The sequence below is a fragment of the Saccopteryx leptura genome, chromosome 10 (genome assembly GCF_036850995.1).
Source record: "Saccopteryx leptura isolate mSacLep1 chromosome 10, mSacLep1_pri_phased_curated, whole genome shotgun sequence".
NCBI lineage: Eukaryota > Metazoa > Chordata > Mammalia > Chiroptera > Emballonuridae > Saccopteryx > Saccopteryx leptura.
This window is the reverse complement of record NC_089512.1, coordinates 14,412,844-14,433,704: the sequence shown is the minus strand read 5'-3', so window position 1 is coordinate 14,433,704 and position 20,861 is coordinate 14,412,844. Positions and strand designations below refer to the sequence as shown.

At 53.5% G+C, this 20,861-nt stretch overlaps 1 protein-coding gene across 4 annotated transcripts; it reads left to right on the top strand.

Annotated features, from left to right (window-relative positions):
* Positions 1-19: 19 nt before the first annotated feature.
* LOC136382321 (solute carrier family 22 member 14-like) lies at positions 20-17,440 on the top strand. Of its 4 annotated transcripts, XM_066351450.1 has the most exons (13): positions 20-2,802; positions 3,225-3,425; positions 5,723-5,808; positions 8,200-8,700; positions 9,021-9,124; positions 9,331-9,485; positions 10,232-10,400; positions 11,214-11,334; positions 11,572-11,669; positions 11,948-12,162; positions 13,697-13,805; positions 14,426-14,629; positions 17,149-17,440. In XM_066351450.1, exons 3-13 carry the CDS (start codon positions 5,725-5,727, stop codon positions 17,267-17,269), a joined length of 1,881 nt encoding a protein of 626 aa, XP_066207547.1. In that variant the 5' UTR covers positions 20-2,802; positions 3,225-3,425; positions 5,723-5,724; the 3' UTR covers positions 17,270-17,440. The 4 variants fall into 4 exon arrangements, with proteins under 4 accessions (XP_066207547.1, XP_066207550.1, XP_066207549.1 ...); XM_066351453.1 differs by lacking the exon at positions 3,225-3,425 and having other exon boundaries at positions 20-1,120; XM_066351452.1 differs by lacking the exon at positions 3,225-3,425 and having other exon boundaries at positions 20-1,130.
* Positions 17,441-20,861: the final 3,421 nt, after the last annotated feature.

Below are 20,861 nucleotides of genomic sequence, written 5' to 3'. Positions count from 1 at the left end.
AATCCTTCGCTCCTAACATGGGGGTGTGGGGAAGGGCATGTCAATTGCCTGTACCAACTTACACAGTCAGAGGTTGTAGGGAAGAGCTTAGCCTTTTGCAACTTAATCAGGCGGGCGAGATGGGGGATGGGCATCTAGGACCCTGTTAGCTTACTGCCTGTCCCCCATACCTCTTTGTCCCCCACAAATCTAAATTTCAAAGACCCTGTCAGTTTACAGTCTCCAACACCCCACACCCTGTTCTGGGTGAGGGTCTTGGTCTCAACTTGTTCTCTGATAGTCTTGGGGGGTATGACGGCCCTGACCTCCTCAGTCTGGGGCCCTCCTCGCCTCTGAACACAGACCCGGAACAGACACCGCGCTGGGGCCTTTCCAAGTGTGTGCAGTCGGGGTGGAAACAGCGAGGCTGTGTTCTCTCCCCGGGCAGGAGGGTGGAGAGGCCTGGCCAAGGAAAGGTGGTGCTTCTTTCTAGTGGCTGCACCAGGCCCCTGTGGCCAAGGCAGGGGCCCTGTGGGACATTGGATCTGCCGAGAGAAGTCTCCGTCCAGTGGAAATAGGAGCTTCAGTCCTGTTCTCTTCAAAGATCCTCTGTCCCGGGGCTGCACTCAGCTCACACCTAACCTATGTGGCTCAGGGACCAAGGGGCCCTGGGTTCTGTTCCTCTCTGTGCCCCTCCCCTCTTCCCGAGCCTGCTGCTTCTGGGTCCTGAAGGGCCAGGTTGGGCCAGGGGAAGAAACACAGAGAGCTGCGACCTGGCCGCTTGCCAGGGCAGTGCTGACGGGGTCGTGCTAGCTCGTCAGCGGTCAGAGCACTCCTTCAGGCATCTGGAAGTCAGCTCTGTCCAGCGATCTTCTCAGCACCTACTTGCTGTGACCAGTGGACTCACCACTGACCACGGGACGCTCTGCGGCGCCCGTGCCCTGCGCAGCTGCCCGCATCCTCTCTCTCGCTGCTGGCCCGCCTTCCCTTAGGAGCCGGCTCTCTGGGGCGCAGTCCCTCAGGGCAGTCTACCTGGCCCAGCCCTTACCTGGCCCACGGGAATACCATACATCCTTGTGCCACCAGCAGTCGAAGAGGAGCTTGGTTGGCGACTTCCCCTTCCTTTGTCCAGCCTGCAAAGGTGTCCCCAGGTGACCCCCCATCCTGAGACAAAGGTTCCAGCCTCTCCTTGTCACAGGCAGCGCTGTCCCAACTTCCATCCCTCAACTCCCCTTCTCTATGGAGCCTGAGGTGGAGGCAGCTGTTGGCCCAGTTTTCCTCCCTTGTGCGCCCACATGGATGCGTCCAGCAACTCTCCCTGGAACACATGGACGGTTGTTTCTCTCAGTTCTCAGTGGTGAACAAAAGTCCCATTGGGCTTCCCGCTGCGTACTCAATCACAGAGTTCCAAGCTGAAGTCTTCCCTTGGGGACACTGAGAAGTCTTTCTTGGCCCATTGTGGTACCCAGGCTGATATCTCCGTGGTGGGAAATGAAAAACCCGGAGAGGATTGGAGGAATGGCCGTTCCACAGCTGAAGGCCGCGTCCCGCTGGAGGATGTGGACGCTTGCATCCCTCTGGGCACAGTGATCTCTGTTCCTGGAAAGAGACCTACAGGAGCCCTTTATTGACACAAGCATAAATGCAGCTTCACCTACTGCCTCTGGGCCATTCTGCAGAGATTCCCTTTGCTTAGGGATTATGGGCCACTGGGGAGCAAGGTCTTTCCCTGGATAGAGTACAGAGCCCTGTGGCTTCCAGTCTGGGCAGAGGGAGGGGTGCTGCTGAGACCTCAGGGGACAAGTCGGGCAGCGCTGATCGGCTGGACCCAGAGGAGCCGGCCTGAGCTGGGCTGTGACAGTTCTCCCTGGGGTGTGGGTGAGCACAGAGCAACCCCAATTCGGGGACATGCTGGCAGTGGACCCATTACTCATCTTACAGTCTGTTTGGGGGGGCTAGGGGAGGACTCCCATCTGAGGTTTGAGTTCAAGGGCCTTTCTACTCAGGCCCCAGGCTTCCCTTTTTTAAATGGATGATTTTATGGTCTCTTAACACCAGTCCTCAAGGACTCGAATCTTGGCCTGGTGTGAAAGGCAGAGGGGGCTTCAGCAATCTGCCCCCAGGGTCCCAGGAGATAGGAAAGGAGGGTACACTCCATCCCCAGGTCGCTGCCAGCCACGGGGCTGGGCCATGTTCTCGAGCGTGGCCCTGACTGATACACCCCTGGACTTGGCCTCGCTCACTGCCCACACACCCACTCACCTGTCGGGGGAGCCAAGGTGTCCTGCCCGGCCTTTGGAAGCACGCCGAGCCCAGAGGTGGACAATTCTCTGAAGCTATGAAACTGCCCCCAGAACCTCAGAAGGGTGCCATGCGTGAGGAGGATAGAGCCCTGTGGTATTAACAAGGCAGCTGAGCTCGTGTGCACCCCCGAGGTTGGATGTCCGGGGAGAGAACTGCAGGCCAGGTGCAGAGAAGGAAGTTTCTGATGAGGGCTCTCTTCTTGGCTTGCGGTCACCACCTCCTCGCTGTGCCATCACCAGTGTTTCTTCTGCGTGCAGGTGGAGGGAGAAGGAGCTCTCTCTTCTTAGAAAGCCACTGATCTCATCAGGAAGGCCCATGCTCATGGCCTCCTTAACCCAAGTCACCTCCTCAACACCCAGCTCCAAATACCGCTGGGAGCTAAGGCTTCAACATATAAATTTGGGAGGCTGAGGGAGGACACCAGCATTCAGTCCACAACGCCGTCCTTAGCCTCAGTGGGCCCTTGTGGTCTGTTGGCCTTATTACTGCCTCCCCACCTCTGTCCTCAGATTTGAAGAGGTAAGCCAGCACTTTAATTTCTATTGAGAGTTAAGGATCCTTTCTCTCTGTGTCCAAAACCTTGTAATTTATCCCTTTCACCCTCTGGTTGAACGCAAACATCAGCCGAAGAGCCCAAACATTCACATTCATTCTCCCGGCCCCCGGCCTGCTGGGCACTGCTGGAGAGGGTCCCCTGCCTGCAAGGCTGTTCTGTAAATTGACGGTCATCAGGCTCCACGGGGTCTTTCACTGCGCCCAGCATTCCCACCTGATTCCTCTGGTCAGCTGGTCCTCCTGCTCTCACCAGTGCCTTTTCTCACCATGCTCTGCACCCCTCCCTTCTGCCTCCTCTCGGAGAAGGACAAGCCATTCTGTCGCAGCTCCCCGACTTCTCACCACCCAGCCTCCTCCCTCTGCAGCCTCCTCCCGTTCGGTTGCAGGGACAGGACTGTCCTGCGCAGAGTCGCGGTGCCACTGCTGGGTCCTGCCAAAGCCGTGCCTCACCTCCGCCCCCTGGTCTGGGAGCCGCTGAAGGTTCAGCTGGTTCCCCCTCTGACTGTCCCCACCACCCCCACCTGACGCGTGGGGACTGAGGTGGATAAGTTCTGTCTGGACCGATGGGAGAATCTCCCCAAGTGGAGGTGAGACCCTTAACGGGAAGGCAGGGGCTCCAGGTGCCAGGGACAGTCTGCACAAAGGTGTGGAGCAGGCTCACGTGGAGTTTTTCCCATCCTGCCTTGCCCCATTCTGTCCCCGGGTCTGCGGGCAGTTATGCCCCTGGAGTAGAATGCTGCTCCTCATCATTCCTAGCCCACCCAACGGACATCCCTGCCCATGTGACACTACTGGCCACCAACGGAACTCAAAGGTTCTGCTGCCAACGGTCCTACTGGTCCTGGATTGTGTTCCGGTAGGCCCTGGCTTGGCTGGTGATTTTGTCTCCAGGACGGAGGGACGAGGAGGGTGTGGAGGGTGGCTGTTGTGAGGCCCCATGCTCAGCACAGAGTGAACAGGAGCCTGCCAGGACCCGTTAGACTGCGGGGCGTGTGTGGACGGAGCAGGCTGCCCGCACGGACAGTGTGAGTTCTCCAGGGTGGCATCTGGCCATTTCCTGCCCTCGGAGAGAGTTGCCCCGGGCTGTACTTTTCTAGGCCTCAGTTTCCTCTCTTGTACATTGAGAACCAATTGCCTGGGGCCTGTCTACCTGGCAGGGGACCTGTGGGGTCAGTAGAGGGAGCAAGTGTCTCAGGTCCTGGCAGACTGTCACACCCGTGTATTATGGCAGTGGTCCCCAACCCCCGGGCCGCGGACCGATACCAGTCTGTGGGGCATTTGGTACCAGTCCGCAGAGAAAGAATAAATAACTTACATTATTTCCGTTTTATTTATATTTAAGTCTGAATGATGTTTTATTTTTTAAAAATGACCAGATTCCCTCTGTTACATCCATCTAAGACTCACTCTTGACGCTTGTCTCATAAGTTCGACAATTATATTTAAAAATACCACAGTTTTGGCCCTGGCCAGTTGGCTCAGCGATAGAGTGTCGGCCTGGCGTGCAGGGGACCTAGGTTCGATTCCCGGCCAGGGCACATAGGAGAAGCGCCCATTTGCTACTCCACCCCCTCCTTCCTCTCTGTCTCTCTCTTCCCCTCCCGCAGCCAAGGCTCCATTGGAGCAAAGATGGCCCGGGCGCTGGGGATGGCTCCTTGGCCTCTCTGCCCCAGGCGCTAGAGTGGCTCTGGTCGAGGCAGAGCGACCCCCCGGAGGGGCAGAGCTTCGCCCCTGGTGGGCGTGCCGGGTGGATCCCGGTCGGGCGCATGCGGGAGTCTGTCTGACTGTCTCTCCCAGTTTCCAGCTTCAGAAAAATACAAAAAAAAAAAAAAGTAAAAATACCACAGTTTTAACGCCAGTCGCATAATTTTATTTTGTGCATTTATCCGTCCCATCCTAAAGGCTGGTCTGTGAAAATATTTTCTGACATTAAACCGGTCCGTAGCCCAAATAATGTTGGGGACCACTGTATTACGGTATAGTTTGGAAGGTAAGAGTCCCAAATAGGCCTCACTGGGCTAAAGTCACGGTGTCAGCAGGCTGTTCCCTTGCCGGAGGCTCTGGGGGAACCGGTTTCCTTGCCTTGTCCAGCTTCCGGAGGAGGCTGCCCGCATTCCTCTGCTCAGGGTCCCGCTCATCCTCAACCAGCCATAGCCTGTCAAGTCGTAATGGATGTAGCTGAAATGGATTTGTTTTCACTGCTGTGTTATAGTCCACTCTCTAAACATACCTGAGTTTATCTGTTCTTCTGTCAATGGGCATCTGGGCTCCTTTTTCTAATATTCTTAGTGTGTTATTGCCTGACTTGTCTTGGCTCAGTGGATAGAGTGTTGGCCTGGGATGCTGAGGTCCCAGGTTTGAAACCCTGAGGTTGCTGGTTTGAGCATAGGCTTGTACGGCTTGAGTGTGGGATCACTGGCTTGAGTGTGAAATCATCCACATGAGCCCAAGGTCGCTGGCTTGAGCAAGGGGTCACTGGCTCTGCTGGAGCCCCCTGGTCAAGAAACATATGAGAAGCAATCAATGAACATCTAAGGTGCCACAACTACGAGTTGATGCTTCTCATCTCTCTCCCTTCCTGTCTCTGTCTCTCTTTCTCTAAGAATCAATAAACAAAATCTTAAAAAAATTTTTTTAGAATTATCTGAACAAATTTCACAACCAATATCTTTGGGATTTTGACTGGAGTTGTTGTACTGATTGTGCAGATCAATATGGGGAAGAAGAGACAACTTTAATTCATGACCTTGAGACACCTCTCTGTTTTTTTTTCCCCTAACATATTTATTTAAGTTTTATAATTATTTTGCACAAATGGCTTACACATATGTATTTGTATACCATTTTTATTGTGATAAAATATACATAAAATGTTTCTTTTTAGGAATGACTGGCTTGGCAGCAAGTGATCCTTTGAGGAAATCTACACTGACAGGTCCAACGGCAGAGGCAAGCCAGGGAAACCCACAGGTACGGAAGTGCCGATTGAAATTAGCATCCGGGTAACAAGGGATTGCTCAACATGGTGGTGAAGTTTAAGACTGAGTTCCCAAATGAGACACAGGTCTCATTTGATCTTCCAAACATCAGACAACCAAGTTGAACAAAGTAATCCCTTCCCACTCCTAAGTGACTCTAGCTTTTGAACTCTTCCCATTGAGTTTTCCATCATCCCTGAGCTCCAAGATTCCCTCTTTCCCTTGGCAGCCATGATGAATACAGTGTGTGCCCTTCGGGTGGAGAGCCGGCCTGGTGGGCGGCGGCCTGGACAAACAGCCTGTTTTACAAAGGTGTGGACTTTGGGGTCGGGCCTGGCCCTGAATCCTGCCACTAGAGCTGGCGGTTGGACCTGGAGCAAGTCACTGACCCCTCCTATGTTCACTGCCTGTCAAGGCCTAGAGCAGGCCAGGCTTATAGTTCTGTTTTACTTTGCTGTTGTGCTGGTAGTACATAATAAGTTTCCAGATTTCAAAACAAGGTTATATTGTTCACACCCATTTTCTCTTTTCAATCTTCTTAAGGAGACCAACTCTAGCATTTGAATAGGTGTCAGGCCTTTATCCAGCTATAGGCCCTCACTACATTATCCAAAATCTTTCCTAAAGAGCATGGAGGAAAAGATGCCATATATAGAAAATGGTCATTTTTTTTGTTTTGGTTTGTTTTTTTTGCTCTTTTACTGAATTCTTTTATTTTTAAAATTTCTTTTCACATAATTACAAATTTTTATTGAGATAAACATTATATTTTTCCTTTTCTTCTGTTTATGTCTTCAGTTCTTTATTTATATCAGCATGGACTTAGATATATTTGTCTAATGGGTTATCTATTGCAATCATCATTTATTTTGTTGCTCTAACTATCTCAGGTTTGGTCATTGGGGACTCTGTCTGTTTGGCTCCTTTGTCCTTTTGATACACCCTGTCATTTGGGCGACAATTCCTTACCTCTGGCAACATAAGACCTCTGTACTTTCTCTGCTCCAACCCTCAAATCCACCACTCCTCCAAAGAAGCCTGGTTCGTGGCCTTAAAAACCAAGATCTGAGTAGCAGCTGTGACCACCGCTATGAACGTGCTGTGCTCTTAGGCTATCTGAGTGCACAGAGATAGAAAATACATCCACACACGTGTTGTACAGCACTGTAAAATCATGAGTTTAGTCTCACTCTATAGTTTCTTGTTTCTGCTGACTCAGAATGGCTTGCCTTCTCATGTGTTTGATAATCTCTGTTTTGAGCTTTGCTTCATCTTAATCTGTAGGAGCCTTGCGGGCTTTATTTACAGAAACTTTCCTTCAGCACAGGCTTGCTTCAGGGGGCAGCCAAGGGTTGCCCTAATCCAGGACCTCTTCAGCCGTGCTCAGGGTTTTGGCCCCAAGCAGAGATTTAAACTTAGTTCCCCACCTTCCTTATTGCTGTTCCAGGTAGCGTCCTTACAGTCAGTGTTGCCACCTAACGCCTCCCCAGCCCTGCCGCTGGCTAGGTGCTATGCTGCTGTATGCATCCTACTGTCTGGGCGCCTCCCGACACCAGCCCTGGCTCCCCACCTCTGTGGCCATGGCTTCCAGCCACCACCCTGGGCTTTGCTCTGGCCACTCCTGATGCAGATCTGAGGGCAGGGGCAGGGACGAGAGGATTATTGGTTTTTGTTCCCTGGAGAACTCTTCTTTTGCCAGACAGGTAGTACCTTGGTGTGTGTGTAAAAAGTTGAAGTTGTGGCCCTGGCTGTTTGGCTCAGTGGTAGAGCGTCGGCCTGGCGTGTGGAAGTCCCGGGTTCGATTCCTTGCCAGGGCACACAGGAGAAGCGCCCATCTGCTTCTCCACCCCTCCCCTCTCTTTCCTCTCTGTCTCTCTCTTCCCCTCCCGCAGCCAAGGCTCCATGGAGCAAAGATGGCCCCGGCGCTGGGGATGGCTTCATGGCCTCTGCCTCAGGCGCTAGAATGGCTCTGGTCGCAACAGAGCGACGCCCCGAATTGGCAGAGCATCGCCCCCTGGTGGGCGTGCCGTGTGGATCCCGGTCGGGCACATGCGGGAGTCTGTGACTGCTCCCCGTTTCCAGCTTCAGAAAAATACAAAAAAAAAAAAAGTTGAAGTTGTGAGAAAGTTATAGCAGAATTCCTGAAGACTTAGCACAGCATTTCCTAAAGCATTAAAAAATAGAGATGGGTGGGCCAATGGGGGACAAATTATGTTAACTAAGAAACTTCTGAAGCAAAGAAGGGAACTACCGAGCGCAGCTTGTTTGGGATCCAAACTGTTCCAGCAGAGAGGCTAATTTCTAGCCAGGGGCTCCCACACCAGCTCCTGATGTCTAGGAAGTGGTGTCAGTAGAGACTGAACTGTGTCCTTTCTTTGAACAGATGGCAAGCAAGGACAACTTGAGAGTGGAGCTCAAAACCCAGAATGCTCCCAACAACTTCAGTGTGGCTGCAGAGCAATCCCAGTCCGAATCTCTGAGGACGGAGCTGAGGGCCATCAGCACCACGAAGGATGACATCATTGCCCGTGTCCTAGATGCAGTGGGGGGATTTGGCACATTCCAGCGGGGCCTGGTGGCCCTAGGCTTTGTACCCTACTTGCTGTCTTGTTTTTTTATGTTTATTGACATGTTCGTGTTCTCAGCCCAGAAGGCCTATTGCAATACCAGCTGGATTCTGGCCGTGGGCCCGAACCTGTCAGAGGACGAGCAGCTGAATCTGACTCTGCCCCGACATGCCAATGGCAGTTTGGACACCTGCAACATGTATTTGCCTGTGTCCTGGGATCTGGATTCCATCATCCAGTTTGGCCTCAACCAAACGCAGTCGTGCAGCGATGGCTGGGTCTATCCCAAGAGCAAGACACGATCGCTGGTCAATGAGGTGTGCCTTGTCCTGAGATGTCTGTAGGTACCGCACAGACCCAGAGATATGCCCTCACCTTCACCAGTCAGGGGCGGAAACTGAGGATCAGGGAGAGGAAGCAATTGGCTCAAGGTCACCCTGCAGAGGAAGGGCCAGGGCAGAAACGAGGATCCCTGTTCAGAGGTCACAGAGCTGAGGCAGGCTATGCACACAGAACCTGTCTCCGTCCCAGGCCCCTTGTGCTTAAAGGCCCACCCTGGGAGGAGGCTCAGACTCTGGACCCAGAAGGCTGACCCTGGGGTGGAGGCCTGTGGCCAATCCTTACGTATAATTCCCAGTTTGACCTGGTGTGTGCAAAGGAAATTAAAAGAGAAGCTCAGCAGACCGTGTTCATGGCCGGCCTCGTGGTGGGGGCACTCGTCTTCGGGACCCTAAGTGACAGGTGAGTCTCCCAAGTTTCTTCTGGTCCCTGGGATGCCCTTGCCTCCTCCTCATGGGCATTCAGAGTTGAGAAGTCTGGGGCTGAGGAAGGCGAGGGGAGAGGCATTCTGGAGGTCCATGGATGGCTCAGGCCCTGGCCCCAGGGATCCGACTGGGGCCAGACGGGGAGGCCTACGCACTTGGAGCAGCCCCCTCACCTGCCCTCAGGTTTGGCCGCTACCCTACCATCTTGCTGTCAGTCATGGAAATGATGATCTTCGGCTTCGGGTCAGCCTTCGTCAGTACCTTTCAGCAGTATCGGTTCTACCGCTTCATGGTGTCGCAGGCGTTGGTGGGCTACTGCCTCAGCAGCCTATCTTTAGGTGAGTATGAGCTTCGCACGGAAGGGGGCCATGGTCAAACCTGCAGAATGGAGTTGAGACTCAAGCCCGCTGGTGGTAGAGAAAGGAGCCTCCACTCCAGGCTGCCTGGAGGTGCAGAGAATTCGTGCCCAGACGGCCCTTCCACCCTCATTCTCCATTCTGACCACCTCCACCCTACACATTCCCCTTTCACGACTCCTGATACACCACCCACCGCCCCACGCCTTACAGTTATTAATCCCTGAAGAAGGGCCCACACACTCATTCAGCCTTACAGCTGCCATCTCCTGATGTGCTCACGGTTCCCTGGCAGGAGACCCCAAAGCCCGGCCAGAGGGATCGGGTTCCTCCACACAGGCTCGATCGAAGTGGCGAAAGCACAGATGCACTAAGAACAAAGAAAAGGAGAGTGATTTCTTGTCTCTCCATCTGGCAGTCACGAGGCCCAGAAGCAGGCCTTCCAGTGACGCGCATGTGGTCAGGCAAGAGGTGGACAGGGAGCAGCTGGGCTGACAAGGGACCGGAGGCTATAGCTGTGGTTGGGAGGTCAGACAAGGGGCCGGGACTGTGCCTTGGAGGACAGAAAGGCACTCTGCCTCCTGGCTTTGGAAGGCTGTCTCTGGACATAGGGCAGATCGTGAGCAGGCAGAAGAACCTTTGCTCAGCCTGAACTGTCTCAAGCAGGGCTGGGCATCTCAGAAGGACCCTGAGCTGACCGTGATGCTGTCCTCTTGGCCTCTGTACAGTGACTGAGTGGCTAATGGGGGAGCACCGGGCCCACGCCGTCGTCCTGGACCAGTGCTTTTATGCCTTTGGGTTCCTGTACCTGGCTGGGCTTGCCTACACATTTTCCCACTGGCGGGTGCTGTACCTGATCGGGGCGTCACCTATATTCTTTACCATCTCCTATATCTGGTAAGCAAAGGGGCACCGGGCGTGCACAGGGTGGGGCCCGGCAGACTGGAGGTTGAGGGTTGGGAACGGTCCTTGGAGGGCTGAAGGGGGTGGAATGTTCCCCGGAGAAAGTATGAGTGGATGAGATGAGAGAGAGCCAGGGGCAGAGCCTCTGGACCCCAGCTTGCCCCTCCTCCGAGGATAGCCTTCAGGAGATGTCAGAGAACCAGAAGGGATAGTGTCATATGGCAAGATTCAAGGACAGGGAAATGGTCAGGATTGAAGGCAGAGAAAAAGGAAAATTGAGGCTGACAAAGACTCTGTTGTCCTTCCTAACCGCGAAGTGGCCCCTGTGATGTGGCAGGGGGCCGTGGAGTTTTTAGGAGGGCCCAAAAATGGGGCTGTCTAGGAAACGACTCCTTCCCCATGTTGGGCTGAAATCCCACCTCTGAGAATGAGGCTCCAAGCGTGGGTGTGGGCATGGGTGTGCAGGACAGTGCCCTCGGCGTGCCTGGGCCAGTGGGGATGACCCTGAGATAGAAAGCAGAGAGCCTTCAGAGTAGACGGAGGGGAAAGAGACTGCGGGCAGAGGTAATGTGTGGCCAGGGTGGCACCGAGCACCAGCGGGGCCTGTGTGTGGCTTGGGCAAGGGCAGGGCGATGACTACCAAGGAGAGAAGGAGGACACCTCCAGAGTGATGGCCACCTCCAAGGCCTCCGACATCTGAATGAGCTCAGGCTGGAACGGGATGGCCACCATGGAGGCGGGGATGGGGCCCACTTTGGTCTCTGGGGCATCTTGGAGTGATGGATGAGGGAGGGGTTTGCCATGCAGGATCCTCCCAGAGTCCCCTCGGTGGCTGATGGTGAAAGGGAAGATGAAGCAGGCCAAGCACGTGCTGCGCTATGCGGCTGCTGTGAACAACAGGAAGATTCCTCCAAGTCTATTGGACCAGGTAAGAGGCCTCGGACGCAGAGCGAAGCCAGGCAGGGGGCCGGGGAAGGACCTCTTCCCTCCTCATTCTTGTAGGTGAGACCTTGGCCCAGAGGGTGTCCCCAGAAACATGAAATCCTGTCAGGAGAAGGCCAGAGACCAGGCTGCACTGGGCAGGGGGGGGGGAGGCTGGTTTTGTGTGTCCTGGAGCAAGCTGGGGTCTGCACCCTGCCTCTGGCTGATCCTGTTTGTCCTATAGCTAAAGGTACCCAGAGAGCCATTGACTGACGCCTCACTCCTAGACTTCTACAACAATAGGCAGCTGTTGAAGGTGACCTTGGCGATGTCCTGTGTGTGGTGAGTATAGGGCTGGCCGGCTGGGACTGCAAACAGCCCTGCCTGCCTGGAGCTCTGGTGAAGGCAGGGGTGTGGCCAGGCTGCAAGGGAGCAGGCCCCCCCGGGCCCTGGCTTGGCCCGCAGCCCCCAGACGCGTGCATATTTCTCTTCTCCCACCCTGCCCGCTCTCCTCTGCTTCCATCTTTACACTTTGCCCCGTCCGCGTGTCGCGTGCGTGCATCTGCGTCTGTCTCTCTGTCTCCTGTTCTCTCTGAGTGTTTCTCTCCTCTTCATTCCAGCTTTAGTACTGGCTACACCTTTATGATGCTGGACTTGACATTGACCGAGTTTGTCGTGAACCTCTACACCAGCCAGATCGTTCATGGCATCCTGGGTGTGCCCGCCCGGCTGTGCGCCATCTTTCTCCTGGAGCAGATTGGGAGGAAGTGGAGCCTGGCTGTGACTCTTTTCCCAGGCGCCTTCATGACCTTGCTTGCCGTTAGCTTCTTCTCAGGTACAGCCCACCCTTCCCAAAGCACGTCCCCCCATGCCGTCTGTCAAACCCTCCCTCAAGCCTTCTGCACCCAAAGCCCACCTCCCCTGCACAGGCCCTGCAGGCCAACAGCCAGTGCTGACTGCTAGACCATCGCCATCCCTGGGAGGCGGTGGGAGGGTCCAAGTCAGGGCGCTCACAGCTCTCAGAGGCCCAGGAGAGGGCGTGCTGTCCAGAGGACTCGTTCCTGTGCAGGCAGGAGAGTGGGCAACCTTCCGTCGATTCCAACCCACCTCACATCTGGTGGTTCAATGGGGACACATGCGTCAACAATCATTTTACTGTCCCGCCCCCGGGCCTCTCATCTGTAGCCTGTGATTGGGAAATACGAGTTAAGCTGTAACTTCACCAGGAAAGCAGAGCCCACTAAAGCCTGCGTGCGTGAGGTATAGCTCTTAAGTCTCAGAAGTTGCTCTTGCATGGGGGCCTCTCCTTCCATGGGGAGCACGCTGCCCTAGTACCCTGTGGGCTCAGAACTAAAGATGGGAAGTTGGAGGGAGTGTTTCAACATTTCACAGAACCGTAGGGACATTGACTATTCCCAGGTCACATCACAGGGCTACAGAGTGATCGGACAGAGGATGTGGACATTAAGTTGCAGGTGTTCACAGGATCAATCGCTACCCTTAAGAACCCCCTGGGCTGCTGGGGCCTGGGCGAAGGCTGAGCTGGGGCTGCTGTGTCCAGCATCTGCCTCAAGGGGGCTCCCTCTCTTTCTATGGGGCTGGGCTGGAACTGTGAGCTTCTTGACTGAGTGGGACCTTTCTTGTCCGGATTGTTGGCTGTGTGAGCTGGCTAAAACAGAACGGGCAAACCACTTTGTTGTTGAATTTCTTTCGCTTCGTTTTTCTTTTTTTTTTTAAGTGGGTCTATGATAAGTCAAGCACAAATGTTTAAAACTCACGAATGTGTGAGAGAAATTAGGAATAGAATCCCATCTAGATAAAACTAGATCTCTGTGATTACATCCCAGAGCCAAGAAAAGCTGGACCGGAAGTGCGGAGTGGGAGAAGGCTGGGCCGGGTCCAGCAGAGGTAGACAGAGGAGGAGCTGCGAACTCCGGGCCCCAGGGCAGTGAGCAGGGACACAGGTGCCTGAACTATGGCGTTTCCTGGGTCTTTTCTTCCTCCTTGGTGGCCTTGCCTCTGGGTGAGGATGTGGGAGACAGGAGAGAGCCTATTGGCACAGGTGTGGGGGTTGAGTCCAGCATAGTAGACGGTGGCCTGAGAGGCCACATGGGTCCCCACGGGACATCCAGACCCGCTGGCCAACTCTTCCGCTGCAGGTTTCCTAACTCCCAGTCTGACTGGGCCTTGGCAGGCTGACCCTCCACTGACCGAATGTCTGAGTCGGCTGACCAGGTGTGGGTGGGTTGGGGGTGACCGGTTGAGATGCCTTCTGAGAGAGACCCAGGGAGAGCCGACGGGAGGCCTCCCCCACCGGGCCTGATGGCAGGGTGACCCCACACTCAGGCGCTCACGTTGTCTGACCACAGAGTCGAAATCCGCAAAGCTCCTGATGATCCTGCTCGGAGAATTCACCACAGAGTGCTCCATCGCTGTGGAGTTCCTCTACACTGCCGAGCTCCTCCCTACTGTCGTCAGGTACGAGCCTGGGGAGGGGGGGGCAACGGACCGAGGGGGGTGGGAAGGTGGGACAAAAACAAGATGGATTGCAGCAGCTAAGATTGGGCATTCACCCGGTGATGGACAGCGTGCTGAGAAGGTTACTGGATTATCCCAGCTAACCCTCACACAAAAATTCTACCAAACAGCATCGTTAGCCATACTTGAGACAGCGAAATCAAACAGGTAAAGGCACTGGCTCAAGGTCAGACAGAGCAAGAGACAGAAGTAGCATTGGCCCTGGGCAGTCTGACTCCAGCTTGGCATCGACTGGCTGAGATTAGTCTGGGTCGCTGTGAGTCCCAGGCCGTTCACCGCCTGAGACCTCACTGCTGGCGACAGTGCCCTCCCCTGTGCCGTCTCTCTGTACACCCCCTCAGTGTTGGGTCTTATCTCTCCCACTCCTGACCCCATGAAGTAGGCCCAGAAAAATTACTACCCACTTTGAATCAGCGAGAACTACATTCTCCAAGGTCACACTGGCAGTGGGGGCAGGGCAGAGTTTGGAGGGCGTAGAGTGTGGAGGGGCTGCTGCTTCCACTCTACCCAGCCTCTGGGACCGTCAGGTCCCCCGGACAAGCTCTGACCTTTCCTTCCAGGTCGACAGGTCTGGGGCTGGTGACCGTGGCCTGGGCGACTGGAGGCATATTGTTTCTGGCACTCCTCGGCCAGAGAGTCAATTCCCTACCGGGTATTGTCTGCGGCCTCTTAGCCATCAGTGGTTTGTTCCTCTGCGCCATGATTCCGGAAACGCATGGGCAGCCCCTTGTTGATAGCCTGGAGGACTACGTCTTGAAGACAAGGTAGGTGTGTGAGGGCCCTGGGCTCTGGCCAGCACAAAGCCTGGTTCTGTAGCTCTCAGCACTGACAGTGTGTCCTTCTTGCCCCTTTGTCCAAAGGGCCTGGGATACAGGAGCCACTGTGTCCATAGCAGTCTCCCCAGCTCTCCTGGGCGCTGGGTAAAGTTGCCACTCAACTTTATCCAGCCCAGCCTCTGTTCTTCCACCTGGTTCTTCTGACCCAGCAGGGGCGAGGTCCTGTACTTTCTTTGCCTCCTGGCTGCCTGTCTGGACTGGCGGGTTGCCTTACAGATGTCCTGGGCTTCCTGCCCTGCCAGGGCAAAGGACACTGGGTTGGCATCATCTCCCTGAGTACTTCTACTGTTCAGTACTTTCCTATCTGAACCCAGTCTTTTTTATTTTTTTTATTTTTCTGAAGCTTGAAACGAGGAGAGACAGTCAGACAGACTCCCGCATGTGCCCGACCGGGATCCACCTGGCACGCCCACCAGGGAGCGATGCTCTGCCCACCAGGGGGCGATGCTCTGCCCCTCACGGGCGACACTCTGTGCCGACCAGAGCCACTCTAGCGCCTGGGGTAGAGGCCAAGGAGCCATCCCCAGTGCCCGGGCCATCTTTGCTCCAATGGAGCCTCGGCCGTGGGAGGGGAAGAGAGAGACGAGAGGAAGGAGAGGGGGAGGAGTGGAGAATCAAATGGGCGCTTCTCCTGTGTGCCCTGGCCGGGAATCGAACCCGGGACCTCTGCATGCCAGTGAACCCAGTCTTGATTTATGACTTTGGCCTCTCGGCCTCAGCAGCCCAGGAACGCCGTTCAAGAACCTGGCTCTACCCAAACCCCTCCATGGACACTTCTGGCCTCTGGTCTCCTAAGTGCCCCCTGGAGAACACTTGTGTCATGATTGGGAGAACCATCACTTTGGGGATTTGGGCCAACATAGTACATCACTCTCTCCCTGGACCTGAGGGGACCTGGGCAACAGTGAGGGCCAGAGGCTGCCTGATGTCCTCCAGGGCCTCTGCTCGTGCTACAGAGGTCACTGCCTCGGGCCTCCTTCTCCGCACCCTTCTCCTCCCTCCTTCCTCAAGTTCTCACTGGCACTGTCAGGGTCGGACTGTCAGAAGTAAAAAGTCTTTAGTCCTAAGCAAGCTAGTTAATGGGGAAACAAATATACAAACAGTTATCACTGATGGCCTCTGACAGAGGGATTTGGGGGACGTACCGGAGCCCCAGTAGAGAGGAACTTTCATCTGGGGAGTTGGGGCACACTTCACAGAGGAAGTGACATGTGAGTTGGGCTTTGCACTGTAGAGAGAGGAAGTGCAATGCAGCAGAGTAATAGCATGTAGTTAGGAGCACAGGCTAGGATCGCAGGCTCTGAGCCAGATGGCCTGGAGTTCCATCTCTTCTACCGCTTCCTAGATGTGCACAGGGAGGTTACCCAATACCTCTGAGAGTCTTCATTTACCTCTGAGTTTCTTCATTTGCAAAATGCAATGATGGTATAGTATTAACAGTAGCTAGTAGGTATGGAACTTTTATTTTATTTTTATTTTTTTATTCAGTGGGAGGCATGGAGGCAGTGAGACAGACTTTTGCATGTTCTCTGAACCAGGATCTACCTGGAAAGCTGCCTACTGAGCGATGCTCTGCCAATCTTGGGCCGTTGCTCTGTTGCTCGGCAATTGAGCTATTTTCGCATCTGAGGCGAGGCCATGGAGCCATCCTCAGCACCCAGGGCCAACTTGCTCCAACCGTTAGAGCCATGGCTGCGGGAGGCAAAGAGAGAGAAGTAGGGTAAGGGGAGGGGTGGGGAAAAGCAGACGGTCGCTTCTGTGTTTTTGATGGGTTATCAAATCTGGGACATCCACATGCTGGGCCAACGCTCTACCACTGAGCCAACCAGCCTGGGCAGGGTAAAACATTTATTACGTGTCTGATCCTGTTCTATACACATGTTTTCACACTTCATCCTAACCACATGCAAGGTAGGTTCTATCACTATTTCCTACTTTACAGGTGAGGACACTGAGGCACAGACAGTTTAAAAACGTGTAGCCTAGCCTTCCTGTCTCACAGGGTTTGGGGATGATTGAACGTACATAAAATGGTTGGCACTGTGTCTGACATGTGGCAAGTGCTCAGTAAGTACTAGTGATAAAGACAGCAGTCAGAACCTTAAAGATGCAGAAGACAGACTGCAGGGTTAGGAGAAGTAAGTGGCCTGGTCATAGAGGCGAGGGTCCATCACAGGCTCCTAACCTACAGGCATGGGAAACCCCCACCTCTGGGGACCTGCAGGCATGGGAAAGCCCCACCTCTGGGGACCTACAGGCATGGGAAAGCTCCACCTCTGGGGACCTGCAGGCATGGGAAAGCCCCAGCTCTGGGGACCTGCAGGCATGGGAAAGCCCCAGCTCTCAAGAATGCAGAGTCAGTTATGGCCGGAGCTGCCCCAGACTTGAAGCTTTTTTTCAGCTCTGAAATGTACAGATCATGACTTGTTCTCCAATGGTTTGTTTAGGGACATGAACCACGATCGGGTATCTGAGAATAAGTCACGTCATGATGGGACTGAGGCGAGGCGAAGAACACCGTCTCAAAGCCATGATGCTGAGTTTGATGCCAGAGTCTCTCCACACTGAGTCTTTGCAGGCCAAAGAAGAGACCGCAGGCGGACAGGATGACTGAGGGCCAGGCTCTCAGATGATCTCGGGGAGAGTTGAGTGGCTGGGTTTGGGGTCTTAGATTTTAGGCCACAAATGCTGGGTCTAGTCCAGCTTGGGGGCCATAGTCAGTCCTGCTCCAGAGTCAGCCCTCGAGATCCAAAAATGGCTTGTTTGTGGGGAGCCAAGGTGTGATGTATTCTAATAAAGGTACCCTGTTGGAATCGAGACGGCTAGGTCCAAATTGGCTTTGTCTGGAGAATCCAGAGACCCAGGCCCAGAAAACTGTGGGCCGGACAGGCTCATCCAGAGTCCTTAATGTCTTTAGCTAACCCTTGGGGACAGCAAGGAGCTCTCTGGAAGGGGTGTGCGGTAGGCCATGTCTGTGAGGGCCAAGAGTGGGCCGGGGCAGCACACCTAGACACTGCTCACACCCTCCAGCCCCGGCATCCACTGGTCAGGGGTCAGTGAACATTTTGGCTGAGAGAGAGCCATGAACGCCACATATTTTGAAATGTAATTTCGTGAGAGCCATACAAGGACCCGTGTACGTTACACATTATCCAATAAAAATTTGGTGTTGTCCCAGAGGACACCTATGATTGGCTCTAGCCACCCGAAACAATGAACATGAGCGGTAGGAAATGAATGGATTGTAATACATGAGAATGTTTTATATTCTTTCTTTTTAAAGATTTTTATTTATTCGTTTTAGAGAGAGAGAGAGAGAAGAGGGGAGGAGCAGGAAGCATCAACTCCCATATGTGCATTGACCAGGCAAGCCCAGGGTTTTGAACCAGCGACCTCAGCATTCCAGGTCGATGCTTTAGCCACTGCGCCACCACAGATCAGGCTTGTTTTATATTCTTTTTTTTTTTTTTTTCATTTTTCTGAAGCTGGAAACAGGGAGAGACAGTCAGACAGACTCCCGCATGCGCCCGACCGGGATCCACCCGGCACGCCCACCAGGGGCGACGCTCTGCCCACCAGGGGGCGATGCTCTGCCCATCCTGGACGTCGCCATGTTGCGACCAGAGCCACTCTAGCGCCTGAGGCAGAGGCCACAGAGCCATCCCCAGTGCCCGGGCCATCTTTGCTCCAATGGAGCCTTGGCTGCGGGAGGGGAAGAGAGAGACAGAGAGGAAGGCGCGGCGGAGGGGTGGAGAAGCAAATGGGCGCTTCTCCTGTGTGCCCTGGCCGGGAATCGAAAGGCTTGTTTTATATTCTTAACATTATGTTTTTTATTAAAGATTTGTCTGCGAGCCAGATGCAGCCATCAAAAGAGCCACACCTGGCTTGCAAACCTTAGGCTCCCGACCCTGCACTGGGTGTTCTTCCTGCTCCAGTGCAGGCAGAGGACAGATTTCACAGTCCTACTGTGTATACCTTCAAGGCAGGGCTGGAAGGTGAAGGAATCATAAGAACTGCAATTTATATGATTGCACGGGGCTGATAGGTTTTTTTAGTGAAAATGAATCTTGCTGAATAAGATATGTGTCTGCAGATTGACTGAACACATGAGAAAACAAATGGCACGCAGGCAGAAGCCATAAACTGGAGGGTTTACCATCGACTGATGGAGCTCTGTGAGAAGGACTGGACATTTGTTTACAATGTTCAAAGAGGTGATATAACTCCTAAGACACAAATATGGAAAAGGACACTCATAAAGACTAGAAATGAACAATATAGCAGTTGAGTAAAAAAAAAAAAAAAGAGAGAAATGAAATTGGAATTGATCCCACCGAAGAAAGAGTGACTTATTAAATATTCTTTATGGGTTCCTGACTCATAGAATAGAGCCACCCCCATCTGGTAGTGGCCTGCGGTAGACTGCACTGGTGGCCAGAGTTCTTTTTTTTTTTTTTTTGGTATTTTTAAAGTGAGAAGCAGGGAAGCAGAGAGATAGACTCCCACATGATCCCGACTGGAATCAACCCGGGTTGCCCACTAGAGGGGTGATTCTCTGCAAGTGGAGCCATTCTAGTACCTGAGGCAGAGGCCATGGAGCCATCCTCAGCGCCCGGGCCAACTTTGCTCCAATGGAGCCTTGGCTGCAGGAGGGTAAGAGACAGATAGAGAGAAAGAAGAGAGAGAAGGGTGGAGAAGCAGATGGGTACTTCTCCTGTGTGCCCTGGTCGGGAATCAAACCTGGGACTTCCACATGCCGAGCCCAGGCTGTGCCCATAGGTCTTCACCCCTCCTGCATCACACCCCCACCACGGCCTCATCCCTGCCACTTGACTTTGGGCTGGCCACGAGACTTTGGCTGGTGGCAGAGAGGCGGAAATGCAGATGCCATTTCCACGCCTAGAACATCAGAGGCTTCACACCTTTCCCTGGCCCTCTATGCTCTGCTGCTTTATGAGAGGTGCATGCTGGGAGTACTCTGCTGGCCCCAGAAAGAGAAAGATGAGAGACACATGGAGCAGAGCCACTTGAACAGATTCTAGCCTACATCTGCTCACCCACACTGACACGCTGATGTCTGAGGGACAATACAATATTACTGCTTTAGCCACCAAGTTTGGGGGTATTTTGTTATATATCAACAGTTAACTAACCAGATCACCCGAACCAGAAGTCTGGACATTACCTTTACCTCTGCCTCTCTCAGTTCACAAAGTCCCCAGAGCTTCCTAAATATCTCTTGAGTCACCTACTCGTCTCCATCATTAGCACCCCTGCCCCAGGTCAGGCTTCCAGCAACCACATTTGGACCAACTTTTCCTTTCTCCCCTTTGTCCCCATTCTCCACAGAGCAGCTTGAGTGTGCTTCCTAGTATGCAAATCAGATCACGTGACTCCTCTTCTGTGGGTGGGCTTTGCCTATTTATGGCCTGAATAAGGGGAGGAGCCAGCTGGAGACTGGTGACAAAAGGAAGGTCTAAACCAAAGGTTCCACAGAATCCTTCTGCTACTGGGTGCCCCTTTCCAGGACATCAACAAGGAAGACAACATGAGAGGCCCTGACAATTAGAAATTAAGATGGCTGCCTTCATTCCTTGCTAATGGATCAGGTCGTGGACGTGCAGTATCCTTATGTAAGCAGATGGGCTTTCAGACCTCCAGTCTTCTCTGTGACCACAGTGAAAGGCCTGTTTTATCAAGACACTTGACTTGGGTTGGTCAAAACACAATGCAATGTACAGATGATGTATTATAGAATCATACACCTGAAACCTGTATAACTTTTAAATTTTTTTCCATTGATTTGAGAGAGAGAAAGAGAGAGAGAGAAAAGAGGGGAGAGAGGGAGAAGCATCAACAGGTTGTTCCACTTAGTTATTCCATTTAGGTGTGCATTCATTGATAGTTTCTCATATGTGTCCTGACCGGGCCCCCAATCTCGGTGCACCGGGACAACACGCTGTGCACCGAACCACCCAGCCAGGGCTTGGAACCTGTATATTTCAATAACTAATATCACTCTAATAAAACCAATAAAAAATATTTTTTAAAAAGATAAAGGAGGAGTCACCAGAATGGCAGAGGTGCCACAGCCCAAGAGAAAGGTGCTCTGAGCCAGAGAAGGCCTTCCTGTGAGGCAGCTGAGGGAAGAGCCAGCAGC